Here is a 15,230-nt window from a genome sequence, read left to right as displayed (position 1 = left end):
CCCTAGAGGTCTCTGCTGTTGTAACCCTTCAGAACAGGAATGACGGATTGAAACCTCCATACTTAACTCTTTCTAGTTTCCTCAGTGGGCACCAAGGAACACATATTTACTAGATATGGAACGCTCATTGCTCTCACTTACCAGAATGTGTCCTAAGGTGACCTGTGAGTGCGTCTCTTCTCTGGCATGCATAGTTGCAGAGGTGACACTTAAAAGGTTTTTCCCCTGTGTGCAGTTTAATGTGGCGGAGGAGGTTACCTTTCTGAGTAAAAGATGCCCCACACTGATTACACTGGAATGGGCGTTCACCTTTAAAAAGGACAAAAAGGAGACTTCTGATCACCCAGCAAGCAAGTGGCAAAGCATATGCACAGATTAGATGCCTATGGCAAAAGCTCATCTTTTAGATAATATCTGTTCATATCATATTGGGATCAGCTGGAGCTATACTTCAAGGCAAGTGTACAACTTACTTCTGGAGTCTTCCCTGTAGGAGAGAAAAAACATTTCCCTTCTTCAGTCCTCCATTCCCAAATAGCAAGACTATTTTACTTATCGTCTTGGATTACAGCAAAAAATAAAGAAAGAAAGAACCAACATTCCCCCCCCCCATCAAAAAAACAAGAGTAGCTCTGGAAGTGCTTTCCAGATGTAAGTTTGTAACACCACTTACCATTCTTTTTTAATATAATCTCAATCTGAGAAAAAAAGAATCACAGACTCAAATCTTAATAAGGTATGGAGGGCCAGAAGTGCTTCTTTTTTAAAGTTTCAGATGTCAGATGGAGTCTATTGGGCTCAGTGGGACTGTGCGTTTGTATGCATTTCTACAGGCTGGCTGTTTATTGTCTGAAAATAAAATTTTTAAACTGGTAATAAAAACTATATCGTTTCAGCTATCAAATTTGAACCCAAATTGTCTGCTTTTTAAAAAGTTATGCAAAAATGTATGAATGATGCTTAGGAAGCACATCACACAATTCAACTTTTACTTATTAAGTGAAGAAAAATATTTGGCTGACCTAGAACACTCAGCTTACTACAGTATTTTTATTCATGACATTTGCAATGTTTGCCAAACGGATAGTAAAACAGGAATAAAAATCACTGGGTAAATGAAAAGGCAGAGAGGGAGCAATACATCAGAATTACAGCAAAAATCAATGGAAGTAATCAAAAGTCATCCCAAATTCCACCATTTCACTTCTCACATGGTTGCATTAGGACAGTTTTCAGAAGAATGATAAAGAAAACTATTTACCAGTATGGCTCCGCTTATGAACCATTAAGACATTGAAGCTAATGCAGGATAATCCACACACATCGCAGTTCATCTTGCCACTGGCTGGCCTGCTACTATCATATGAGACAACATGTCTTTCCAACTTAATGTTTTCATATTCATTATATTCTCTTGAATAGCTGTATGGAATTTCAGGCTCTTCCACATTTCCCATGGGCTCTGGCTTTAAAATATTCTCATCCCTTTCAGAGTATTCATCTTTCACTTTCATGCAATCATCTGCAGGGAAGGAAATGCAAGAAATGAACAATGATTGTTTTTGGAGTTATCAAAGCGGCTCAAAGAGAGAGACCCACAACTGACAATTAAATACCAAATGAAGCTAATATAATACAAGAAACCACCATTAGGATGAGCATTCATTATTTGAATTCAGAACCACAGTCAGTGGAAAACACACACACACACACACACACACACACAAATAGATAAGAGTTTTAGACCATCCAGAAAATGAGAGAACGGATTTAGCCGTCACTGCTTAAAGCGACCATGAAAAAAACATTCTGAGCAACTCTTCTCCAGTACTGGGGGAGAAGAAAGGTTCTCAGATTTAGTACCTTTTCTGGTGGCTGCAGTTAAAAGGCAAGGTGGTGGAGCTCTTCAGTTTCAAGAAGAAAATACTGTTTTAATCCTTTAAATGCATTCAATTTAAGCAACTAAGAGTGAGGTTTGAATATTTAAAATGGTTTTTCTGATTTTAAGAGCCATGCTTTGCCTCTTCCCCTTCCATGTATATGCACTGCTAAAATGAGTCTTATCTCTCTGTTTCTCTTGGAACTGATAATGAGACAACCTTGTATATAGAGGAAGCTGGCTGTACTAGTGAAATACTGTTGAGAAAGATAAAAAGAGAAGTAATTCTTTAACATACTCTTCTAAGGAGTCACTTTCATTGACATAGGTAAATGGAGCTCAGCCTAAGCAAGGGGAAGCACACCTACACCCATGGCAGGGCAGATGGAACTCAAAATCTTAGAACTGTAGGACTGGACAGGAGAGGAGGGCCTGGCCCACATGATTCAGCTGACCAGGCACTGTCTTACAAAGAGCTGCAATACTCTTAAGCTGAAGAAATAAGAAGTGAAGAAGGCAAATTTATGTAGTGACACTAATAACACCTAAATAATTGCCTGATAAAATCATAATAAATACTTGCCAGGGATTTTCATATATAAAATAAGCTGTATAAATGCTTACTTTTTCCCAACATTTATTTTTAGAAATTGGAAGTTATGCTTCCTCATGAGGAATCATAAATCAGTGGAGTCTTTGGCTGGAAGAGATCACCTAGTCCAACCCTTTGGTGTTTTGGGTAAGAAAATCTGGCACCAGAGATCTTTTCAGTGACTTGCCCAAGGTTACACAGTCAGTTAACAGCCAGTGTGTGATTAGAATGCTGACCTCACACACTAGATGTAGAAAGTCTAGGTGGCTTCTTACTAACATATTCCACTCTCCCATCAGTGGTGTAGACATTAAAAACCAAAACACTGAACAAAAGATACTTTAAAAAACTGCATCCCTTCCAAAAAACACCAGTAAGTGCAGCTCCTGTTGCCACATAGGAGGAAGTACAACTGCAGCTGTGCCTGGCTTGCTACCTTCAACTCAAGTTTCAATTTTCACTTCTATCAAGGTTACCTTTTATCTATATTAACTGTGTTTGCTTAATAGAGCAAGACAGGGCCTAACCACCAACCGAGGAGCCATTGCTGCAACACTGTTCCTCTGCTTCTCACCACGGTTCATGGTTCATAGCATTTCACTCTTTGCTTAGAAGAGATGTAGGGCTGTAGGATCAGTCCAACATGTTTAAAATTTGCCCATTTAATGCATCTGAGTCACATATGAATTCATATCCATTTCCTACATGGAGAGAGATTCATTCCCTTCTTTCTCTGGATAGGTCTTGCCTGCCTTTCAGATAGAATTTGTTTGCTTAAGAGGTTTTGTTTAAGAAAAAAAATTTAAAAGAAGGATGCACCTGAGGCTTGTACCCTCCTCCCTTCCTTCATCACTCCAGCTGTGGGTGATATCCCACCAAAGCTTGAGTGCTCTTCAGTTTGCATGTAGGCGTTTAAAAGAACCTCAACGGAAAACTTCAGCTACTGAAAACCAAAAACAGCAGATAGGGGCCAGCAGAAAGAAGATCCTTTTCATTTTGGTTATAAAATGTTAATATGAACAGACCCAGGCCAATCCATGGACAATGACAATTAAAAACTAGGAAGATAAATGTGTGAGGTCTTTCTGAAAACACAGGACAAAAGAGAGTTGTTCCTTCCCTCAGTACTTGGTCTTTAATGGGTTTGACATCAAATTGAAATACTATACCGACCCGGCTCAAGAGAAAATCTTGGATTTTGTCCCTTAGGATTTAGCTGTAGAACAAAAAAGATGGTATTTGAGACACAGACCTCTGAGGGAAAGATAAGAGACACATGGATAGGATATAGGAAAAGTCCCTGGTATTTAATGGACCAAGAATTCTTCGGACAGTTGTTGGTTTGTCTTTGGAATTGTACTACTTGTAGATGAAAGAACTGAATGGCCTCTCTGTATGGTTACTGGGGATGAACAATTCATCATGCTTTACCATGTAAAGATACACAGAATTGAATATTAGAATACATTAGTACTGAGATACACATGGGATTTCTGAGAGATTACTGGGTGTAGCACTTAGCCTCCAAACAGAGCCCACCACAAAGATCAGCGAAGACACTAATCTCCTTCTCTTGGGAAGATTTATTGGAATCAAAGGGGAGCATTCTACTACTTAGTATCCCTTGAAAATATTAAAAGTATGTCTAAAATCAAACTTGTCATGTTTGAACCCAAGCTTGTTTCTAATTTTTTTTTTTAAAGATTTTATTTATTTATTTGAGAGAGAGTGGGTGACAGCATGAACAGTAGGGAGGGGAGCAGCAGAGGCAGAGAGAGAAGCAGGCTCCCTGCCGAGCAAGGAGCCCGATGTGGGACTCGATCCCAGAACCCTGGGATCATGACCTGAGCCGAAGACAGCTGCTTAACTAACTGAGCCACCCAGGCGTCCCAGCTTGTTTCTAATTTATGACTTCATTATAATTCCAAGTGGCATCTTCCTTCTTCCCGTTCCAAGTCTTAAAAGTGGAATCCTTTTCCTTTAAATCTCCACATCAAATCAGTCTTCAAGGCCTACAGATTCAGGGTGCCTGAGTGGCTCAGTTGTTAAGTATCTGCCTTCGGCTGGGGTCATGATCCTGGGGTCGAGCCCCATGTTGGACTCTCTGTTCTGAGGCAGAAAGCCACTTCTTCTCCCACTCCCTGTGCTTGTGTTCCTCTCTCACTGTTTCTCTGTCAAATAAATAAATAAAATCTTAAAAAAAAAAAAGACCTATAAATTCTATTTCCTCAGGCTCTCTGGTGACAATTCCTCTTTTCTGTTTCCTATTGCAATTTGGTCTAGCCTCTCATCCCATCATACCCAAACTCATCCTGTCTCAACACTCCTTTCCAGACAGATCTACTACAAAAGTAAGCTATGCTTTTTATATCCATATTCTCAAATCTCATGTAAAATTCCCTCTAATTGGGCTCCCACTTTCACAATTCACTGAATTCACTGAATCTGCTCCCCTGAAGATTATAAGTCATCTCCTGATTCCTATACCAAATGGCCTTTTGTGTGCTATTCTCCCCAACTTCTCTGTAGCCCTTTATACTACTGACCATCATTCCTTCCTCTTCTATACTCCTATTTGTTCAGTGAAACTGTAACTTCTTTCCTTACCTCTCTGATTGCTTCTTTCTATCTCTTTTTCTCCATCTGCCTCCTAAACACTACCTGTAATGCTCTTTTTCCTTCCCTTGACATCTTATCCCCTGTGGTAATTTCATCTACTCTTCAGGCTTCAACTACTGTTTTATATATGATTAATTCCTAAATGTGTGTGCCTGATCCAGATACACACACACACACACACATATGCAGGTGTAATCTCTCTCCCCTTCTTCAGTCCTTCATTCCCAAAGGACTCCATAGGTATCTCCCCAGTTACTCAGGCTAGACTCCTTACAATCATCTTTCCTTCGTCTTATTTTTGCGCCCCACTTAATCACCCATTGGTTCTATTTTTTATCCTCTCTCCAATCTGTTTCTCCTCCCCACTACTTTGTATTCCCAGTATCCTGGATCTCAGGTAATCTCTGATTACCCTCCACATTGTTCTCCCTGCTCCCTTTCTCTCTCCTTCCCAGTTCATCCTATACTATACTACCATACTATCCTTCCTCTACTATAGCTCTGGTCATATCATGACCCTGTCAAAATTCTTCAATATTCTCTATTGCCGAGTTTAAAAGGCCTTTCAGCGGGGCGCCTGGGTGGCTCAGTGGGTTGAAGCCTCTGCCTTCGGCTCAGGTCATGATCTCAGGGTCCTGGGATCGAGCCCCATGTCGGGCTCTCTGCTCAGCAGGGAGCCTTCCTCCTCCTCTCTCTCTCTGCCTGCCTCTCTGCCTACTTGTGATCTCTGTCTGTCAAATAAATAAATAAAATATTAAAAAAAAAAAAAAGGCCTTTCAGCATCTGGCCCCAACCTGTCTTCGTAATGTTTATTTTGAATACTCATATATCTTTAACCAAACTAAACAACTTCTAAATATTCTTGCTTTTATTTATTTATTTATCTATTTAAGATTTTATTTATTTATGACAGAGACAGTAAGAGAGGGAATACAAGCAGGGAGTGGAAGAGGGAGAAGCAGGCTGTCTACTGAGCAGGGAGCCCAGATTCCAAGCACTGGGATCATGACCATAGGCAGATGCTTAATGACTGAGCCACCCAGGGGCCCCTATTCTTGCTTTTATTATTTCCACTGCCTATAAGGTCTTTCCCCAATGTTGCCACAGGTGGGTCCAAAACCTAAAGATTCTTTAAAGCCAATACTAGTATGTTACTTCTTACCCACCCTCCATCCCCTCCAGGTGCAAAATAATCTGTTTCTTGTTTCTCTGAGTTACTTATAAATTCACCTCATCTCCCATATGATCATATAAGCTATCTGAGGTCAGAAGCTACACAGGTTGTTGTTGTTGTTGTTTTTTTAAGATTTTATTTATTTATTTGACAGATCACAAGTAGGCAGAGAGGCAGGCAGAGAGAGGAGGAAGCAGGCTCCCTACCGAGCAGAGAGCCTGATGTGGGGCTTGATCCCAGGGCTCCATCCCAGGGCTCTGGGATCATGACCTGAGCCGAAGGCAGAAGCTTTAACCCACTGAGCCACCCAGGCGCCCCCCTCCCCCCCTTTTTTTTAAACTCAGTATCCCCTTTGACACTACTTGACCTGTATCTGTAGAGACCAGAGGCTTTGTGGTTTGAAGATAGAAATGTTGGGGGTCTCATCATAGACCTACTAATTTGGGTGTGGAGACTGGAAATATGCATTAAAATTATGCTCTGCAGGTAAATCTTAGGTACAAATGGACTTTAAGAACTGCCACTCCAGGGGGATGGGATGGGGGCAGAAAAAAGCACAGCTGCTCTACAGTTTGATGCAATGCTCTGCATAAACTACACACACATTAAATACTTAGTACACGAATATACCACTGCATTAGCCTCCTAACTGGCTCACAGTGTATGTGACCTCTATAATACATTTTATTTCCAGATTAATCATCCTGTAACACTAAAACTCCTTTTCAGAAACTTTCAATGATTTCATTTTGCTTATAGAACAAAATCCAAACTCCTCAGCAAGACCTTCAAGGGCCTGTCCAGAACCTGCCCTGTGCCTACCCAATCATCTCATTCCTCCTCAATCAACCTTTTCTCTATACTAGAACCTTGCTACTCGAAATGGGGGCCTTGGATCAGCAGTTCCAGCATCCCCTGGGAGCTTGTTAGAAACACAGACTCTCAAGTCTCACCCCAGACCTACTTGATCAGAATTTGCATTTTAACAAGATCCTCAAGGATTTCTATGCACATTAAAGTTTGAGAAGTTACAGCAGCAATTTAATGGCAATTTTCCAAGCCTGTTTTCTAGTCTTTCCAACATCCAAATGCCCTTCCCTCACATCAATATTCTATTCAAACTTCCAGATGCTATTTAAATGCCATTTCCTCCATGCAGTCTTCCTCGATATCCTAACATAGAAAAAAATTCTCATTTCTATTCTTTCTCCTATACCCACTTCACTCAACTTTATGTATATAGCATGATGCCATTAATCTCTACAGATTCACCTTAATGTAGTTGATGTGTTCATAAAATGTTACATGTAAAACTGATAATATTGTTCCACTGATTTACATTACACGTTCAGAGATGTTTCTCTTCATTTTTCTTTGATTTTCAGTTGTCAGTGACTAGCAACATTTGAACTGTTAATAAAGGCCAAAAATCTTAAAAGATCTGGCAAGAAATACTTGGATATAGTGAACTGCTCCAAAATACCCTAAAGTTTTTATGAAGCGAATACAACTTTTGTGATGTGAATAATCTCCCATTTTAGTTTTGTAAATTCCAGTTTCCTATAAAACATGTCATGTTTCTTAGACACTTAAATTGTCACTTAAAATACTATCAAGAATCTTCACAGGCACTAGCAATATTTTATTTCTTAAGCCAGGTGGTGGGTCCATGGATGCTTGTTTTGTTGTTATTCTTTAAAGTATACATGTAATTATATCTGCCTTTTTGCATGTATGATGTATGTCATACTAAAAAATGTTAAAGGCTTCCTGAGTAAATTTTTTCTAAGTGAACTTGTGGAGAAAAGAACATACCAAACCACAAATTGCTGATAAAGGTAATTGCTAAACATTCCCAGAGGGGGGAAATAGATGTCTAAATTGAATCTAACCCATAGAAAATTAGATTAAACTGAACTTCTTCCTAAAGGAGCTACTCTGGGGTACAATTGCTCCCATCTTTGTCTATGTTCTGGAGACCTCTTAGGAAGATGACACACACTAACACACACACACCCCCCAGAGAGAATTTTGTAGGCTGAAGAGAACAAAGGCTTGGCTCACTGGGGCTGATGCACATGGTTTCATTTCCTGGGGTGATGGTTATCACATGAAAGGCTTGCACTCCAGAGTAGACATTTTTGGTTTCACCTGAGACATTGCAAAAACAATGGGTCTTGGAAAGGATCCAAAATCTAAATCCTTCAGGGGCAATAGCAGTCTCAGCCAACTGTGCCTCAGTTTGTTTTTACAGGCACATAAAATGCTCAGTTGGAGAGAAGAACCTATCAAAGATGGCAAATGGAACAGACAACTTGGGTGTCCCGGATAACATGTTAGTAGGAATTTCCCAGTGCAAAGAGGGGATTCTGAATTTCCACTCTGAATTACGGGCTCTCAGAATCCAACTCAAAGAACGACAAAGTTTAGAGTGATAGCCTTAAGTTTGCCAGAGATACTGTGAGAAGAGGCAAAACAAGATAGAGGCTGTTAGACAAGGAAGACACAAAAGGGTGATGTTGTTTAAGTGTTTTACAAGGATTAGGGGTCATAACCATGAAATCCTCAGCACATGCAAAAGTCAACTGGATAACAAAGAAGCTTAATCATCTTAATGTGGCATTTTAATGATGCCACTGATTTGCTATGCCAATTCAGAGATAATGAGGCCCTAATGCTACAGATGTTCAGCCAGGCTAAAAGAAAGGGGGGGTAGGGTGGGTGGGCTTTTCTAGTATGCCATTTTCTAACTATCCAATTAAACAAATTGTGAAAGCATCTAAATAGTTTACCAGGTTTTGACAGCTGTTAATAGGATTTAGAAGCTTGAAGCACTAAAGAGCAAAATGGGAGATATATGTATGGTAGGTATTTAGTCTACAGAATTTGTTGCTATCATCCAATACCTTAGAAATAGATAAACTAAAACAGTCTTCCTTATAAAATTAATATCTCTAATCCTTTCCCACAATGGCCTCTTTGTATTAGGAATAAGAACACTGAAATCATGGGTCATTTTCATTTTCTAATTTACATTTTTATTTGTAAAGTGAGGAGGGGGGAAAACCAATGATATTTTGCCAACTAAAGAATACAAAGTTCTAGTATTTGTTAACCCGTAAAATTATAAAGCTTCAACAAAAGCAAAACTTCTGGGCATTGATTTACAGGATCCATTGTGTTGTCATGTTTCTCTTCTTTTAAAATTTAAAATGATAGGTATCCATTAATTTTTAAAACATGTATTTAAAAATTAGGGGAAAAAACTGGAAAGGGTGAATCAGACCACTAAGAGATTAAATATTAATATCTCATTAGTAGTGAAATAAGAGATAAGCAGTTTAGGTAATACTTGGTTTAGTTAAAGTTTGCATTAAAACATATTCTCATCAGACTTTCAAATTTGCCTTTAAAAAATCTAAACTGGTAATTACTAAGTCATGTCACTTCAAATTCAAGAACATTAGCATGAAAACATGAAGAAAGTTTCAGTTGCAAAGGAACCACCCTCCGTTTTACTAATAACATTAATCTTCGTGTTATTATCTGACTATAAAATAGATTATTCATTGCCATAATAATAAAAATAATTTTAATAATTTCAGTATAATGCTTTACTTCCCCATTAGAACAAGAGGATATTTATTGCTTTTAATGACAGGAATATACTACATATCAGCAGTAGGTGAGATTCCCACTGCTCAGTTGGCCTAACTTTACTCTTCAGATATGTGGTTGGGTGAACTCTTCATCTACAGTTGTGAGGACTGAAGAATATGATGTGTGGAAGTTCCTTCTAAACTATGAAACAGTATATAAATGTAGTGACTTTTTCATTTCTGTCCATTGTAACTATGAACTCTTCCTATTGATCATGTAACCTATATATTATATTATTTTATATTTGTATTTCTGAGAAATAACAGCAATCCATTAGAAAATAATGAATGAAAATCTAAAAAAGATGCAGTTTTAGATGCTGCCCAAACTTACTAGAGATAGATTAAGGTATTTACGTGGTAGACGCTTCATTTATAAACCCAGAGGAAAAATATTATTTTTCTTTTATAATTCCTTTGTATAGAATATTCTATTTTTTGACAGAGTTCAATCAAAAAATTTAAAGCACCTTAAAATATGCTACTTAGAAAAACTAAAAAATTATCACCCAAATACAGTTAAATTGGCTAAAAACATTCTGATTGTCACAACATCAACCTCAGGATCATATGTTAGGGAAGGAATGAAAATGTCTCCATATCTACAACATAACTTCCTGGTATGCATAGTATGTGTTGTGTTACATGACAGTTAATTTATTCCCCACATAGATTAGGAGTATCTTCAAACCATGGGCCAGGTTTTGATAATATTTTGTGTCCCCAGAATCTTTCAGAGGACTGGCTTATAATAGATGTTAAATGAATGAATGAATGAATGAATGAACTCTTTGATCAGCCTGAATCAATTTAAGAAGAAGGCGGCCAGGCAGGGAAGAAGGAATAGGGCACTTTTCTGTACCATTCTCTAATTTGTCTACAACATTCTGAGGCTGATACATAGTATGCAGAGTTTCTCCTCATGTACATAAGAAAAAGACACAAGCCCCATAGTGATAACCAGTCCTCTAGCTTACATCTTTGCCCATGGTGGTCAGCTTTTATCTCCACTATTCCCTGCTTTGGAACAGGATGCCATCCTTTGGAATAGGTTGACCAGTTCCTGCTTCTTGAACCTCTTCCCTCAGTTCTATTCCTGCCTGATTCATTTCTACCTTACTTATTTCCTCTGTCTACTCCTCTTTTTCTTTCTATTAAGTGTCAATGGTTTCCTCAGGTCTGTTTCTTCAACCTTTTGTTTTCTCACTTTACATATTCTCCTGATCCAACCTTCTGTGGCTGATGACTCCAACATCTATATTTCCAGCCTAGTCTTCCCTGTTCAGTCCAACAGATATTTCCAATCACTTCTTAAATTTCTTACACTTGTTCCACACTCAACGAGTTGCAACCTAGCTCATTATTTCTCTCCCTTTGACTTCTCTTCTAAATCTGCTCTTTCTGATAGTCCCTGTTTTCCCCCTCTACATAGTGGTTGCTTGATATCAATGTCTGTATATTATTCCACTCACACCCTTAACATATAGTAGCACTGAGCCAGGCACACAATTTAGCAATTGCTTACCAAATGAACAGAAGGAAGGCAGGAAAGAGGGCAAGAAGGAAGGAAGGGGTGAATGATTATCCTGTTCTTTGCTTCAAATACAAAATTAAGGTTGGAGACTTTTTAAAAAAATTGCACATATTGCAATTTTGCCCAAGGCTAGCGTATTAGGCCACAGCAACAACAAATTGTATTTCTAACTTAAGGTATGCCAACCTGACCTGAAGGGCATAAAGGGTTCTTGAAAGAGAGGAAAATTAATATTAGGATCAATAATGAAAAGATTCTTGCTCTTTTTTAACATTAAATCAATTAAAACAGAATACATAAAAAATAATATAAAATTTACTATTTGCTACATATTAATACTCTTCCTCCTCTATGCTTCCTCCATTCTCTTCTCTCTGGCTAAGAAACATGGAAGGACTCAGCACTGATTTGTCCTAGGTGAATGTATAACACTAAAAGCCCATTAGGGAATAAGCTATCTTGTCACTGGAACAGGCTTGTCCCTGGGGGTAAAGTTTAACAACTGCTTAACAGCTGCCCAGTAACACACTTCAAGGCTGCAAGCAAAGATGCATCCTTGCTCCACTAGAAACAGTGGAGGGAATATTGTCTGGAAGACTATAACTAGAAGGAATCTAACCAGTAAACTGGAGTATAAGTTTTTCTTCATTTCAAAAGGCAACTTCCAATGATCACGAATAGAGGGGTTTGTACTAACGGTATTCAAATAGCACCAGAATGGGTACTGATAATTACAAGGAAAAGACAGTATAGTATTTCACTCTTATTTTGCCCACTGAAAATGGATTTAAAAAAAATTTTTTTTAAGTTCTGATGAAAGAGCACAGGCTTTGGAGTAAGATGACATCTAGGTTCAAGTTGTACTCTGCCTGTATGATCTCAGCAAGTCACTTGATTTCTGTGAATTTTCTCACTTGTGCAATGATGATATTATCTACCCTTAACAGGGTTGTTACTGTAATTACATTAGGCAAAATAATGTACAGAAATATAGCATAGTAGCTGACACATATTATCTTCATGACTTTGAATTAGGCAAAGATTTCTAAGATATGATATCAAAAACATGAATCATAAATGAAAACATCTTATAATTCAATAGTAAGTCAAATAATCCAATTAAAAACGTGAAAAATATTTGAATTGACATTTTACCATAGAAATTATACAAATGAGCAATCGGCAAATGAAATTATGTTCAACATCATTAGTAACTAGAGAAATGCAAATTAAAACCACAATGAAATGCCACTTCACACCCACTGGAATGGCTATCATCAAAAAGACAGACAACAATGAGTGTTGGTAAGGAGGTGGAGAAAATGGAACTGTAATCTGCTGTTGGTGGGGGTGTAAAATGGTATAGTCATTTGGAAAAAAATTTGGCTGATAGCCTTCTGAAAATGTTTCTAACAATCCCTGACTCCTAGTATTCGTATCCTTGTACAATCTCTGCTCCTTGAATGTGGTTTGGACCTGGATGATTTGCTTCTAATTAAAAGACCATGGTGGGGCACCTGGGTGGCTCAGTCAGTTAAGCATCTGCTTTCAGCTCTGGTCATGATCCCAGAGTCCTAGGATCAAGCCCCGTATTGTGCTTCCTGCTCATTGTGCTTCCTGCTTCCTCTCCCTCTGCCTGCTGCTCCCAACTTGTGCTCTCTCTCCTTTTCTCTGTGTCAAATAAATAAATAAATAAAATCTTAAAAAAAAAAAAAAAAGAACATGGTCAAAGTGATGGGAAATCACTCCTGTTGTTAGATTATAACTGTGACTTCCATTTTGTTCTCACTCTTTCCCTGGTGCTTCTCGTATGCTTCTCTGACAAAGTACGCTAGGGAATCCACATGGCAAAGAAGTGAAGGCTGTCCTGGCCAACCTACAGTGAGGAAATGAAGTCTATTCCAATAACTGTCAAGGAACTGAATCCTGACAATGACATGAGTGAGTTTGGAATTTTATCCTTCCCTAGTCAAACCTTCAGATAAGACCACAGTCTGGGTCAATACCTTGACTGCAGCTTCATAAGAAGCTGAGGACCCAAACAAATCATGCCTGTATTCCTGAGATAATAAATTTGTATTGTTTTAAACTGCTAAGGTTTGTTATATAGCAATCAATAACAATATAGATGTTTCTTATAAAATTAGACATAAATTTATCATACAACCCAGCAGTTTGACTTCTAGGTATCTACCCAAAAGAAATGAAAACTTATGTCCACACAAAGACTTGTACACAAATATTCATGGCAGGATCATAAGAGCCAAGAAAATGGAAATAGAAGGCCTACTATTTCACAAATTAATAAACAAAATGTATTTTATCAATACAGTAGGATACTGTTCAGAAATAAAGAGAAACGAAGTACTGAAACATGTAACAACATGGACAAAGTTAAAAAAAAGAAATATGCTATGCAAGTGAAAGAAGCCATAAGCAAAAGATTATATACTATATCATTCCTTTTGGGGTGCCTGGGTGGCTCAGTGGGTTAAGCCTCTGCCTTCAGCTCTGGTCATGATCCCAGGGTCCTGGGATCAAGTCCCATCAGGCTCTCTGCTCAGCGGGAAGCCTGCTTCTCCCTCTCTTCCTGCCTGCCTCTCTACCTACTTCTGCCTACTTGTGATTTCTCTCTCTATCAAATAAATTAAAAAATATATATATATAAATATATAATATGTAAATATATAAATATATAGTATAGAAATAAATAAATATTTTAAAAAACAAAACAAACAACAACAAAAAAACCTGTATCATTCCTTTTATACAAGATGTCCAGCAATTGTAAATCTATAGAGACAGAAGTCAGATTAGAGGTTGCCTGGGGCTGGGAGTAAGAATGGGGATTCACAGCAGACTAGAGATTTTTTTTGGATGATAGAAATGTTCCAAAACAGTGCTAGTTGCACAATTCTGTAAATTTACAAAAAATCCTTGACTTGAACACTTAAAGGTATGTGAATTAAAGCTGTTAAGGGAAAAAACTCAATAAGTATTAAAAAAAAAAACAAAACCGGGGCGCCTGGGTGGCTCAGAGGGTTAAGCCTCTGCCTTCAGCTCAGGTCACGATCTCAGGGTCCTGGGATCTAGCCCCGCACTGGACTCTCTGCTCAGCAGGGAGCCTGCTCCACAGCCCCCCGCCACCTACCCCTCTGCCTACATGTGATTGTTCTCTCTGTCAAATAAATAAATAAAAATATTTTTAAAAAACCCAACAACTGATATTTAGCTACACTGATACTGACTCTGTCTTAAGAGGGTAGAGTTTAGTTACTCATTTACCAACTATTACAAGAAGCATTGTGACAAGTGTAGCTTTTGGTCTACGATTGAGCCTTTATGACAAATCCTCATGAGACTATCTTTAACCCCTTTTGTTCCCATGTAACTAAAATCATGTCCTTTTCACAGAAATTAATAAGTGTTGTGTTAAAAAACACAAGGTGCATCTGTTACTTGGCAGTAGGGAAGACTTCTAAACCAACTCGAAGAGTTGGCCTCACAGGACATTTCTCATACTTAACTATTTTATTATCAACTTCAGAGAACACCTAAGTAACTACTGATTTTGCTATTTTCCTAAGTTGTGCTAGAATCCATAAAGATCCTGATTTTCTAATTACATTTTTTCTTTATCATATTTTGTACTTTTATGTTTTCATGTCTCACTTTCTATTCTGTTAATAATTTAGTGCCTTACTAGGCTATGATTATTAATCAATGAGCACTATTCCTGACCTACAAGTCAGCAGTAGTATAAAATCACATGG

General features: G+C 38.1%; 1 protein-coding gene across 4 annotated transcripts in view; it reads right to left on the bottom strand.

Moving 5' to 3' along the window:
• The window catches only part of IKZF3 (IKAROS family zinc finger 3), a 93,148-nt gene that overhangs the window by 30,380 nt on the left and 47,538 nt on the right, over positions 1-15,230 (bottom strand). For 3 of the 4 annotated variants that reach the window (XM_004764633.3, XM_045069984.1, XM_013062605.2), the window contains 2 exons: positions 1,262-1,522; positions 142-309 (listed from right to left, as the gene is read on the bottom strand). In XM_004764633.3, coding sequence (XP_004764690.1) covers positions 142-309; positions 1,262-1,522 — 429 coding nt within the window. The remainder of the gene's footprint in view (positions 1-141; positions 310-1,261; positions 1,523-15,230) is intronic. The other variant, XM_045069985.1, reaches the window with a different exon arrangement.

This window comes from Mustela putorius, unplaced genomic scaffold, assembly GCF_011764305.1.
Source record: "Mustela putorius furo isolate JIRA1106 unplaced genomic scaffold, ASM1176430v1.1 tig00003962_pilon_pilon_pilon, whole genome shotgun sequence".
Taxonomy (NCBI): Eukaryota; Metazoa; Chordata; class Mammalia; order Carnivora; family Mustelidae; genus Mustela; species Mustela putorius.
Note: the sequence above shows the minus strand (reverse complement) of the source record. Positions and strands in the feature narration are given on the sequence as shown.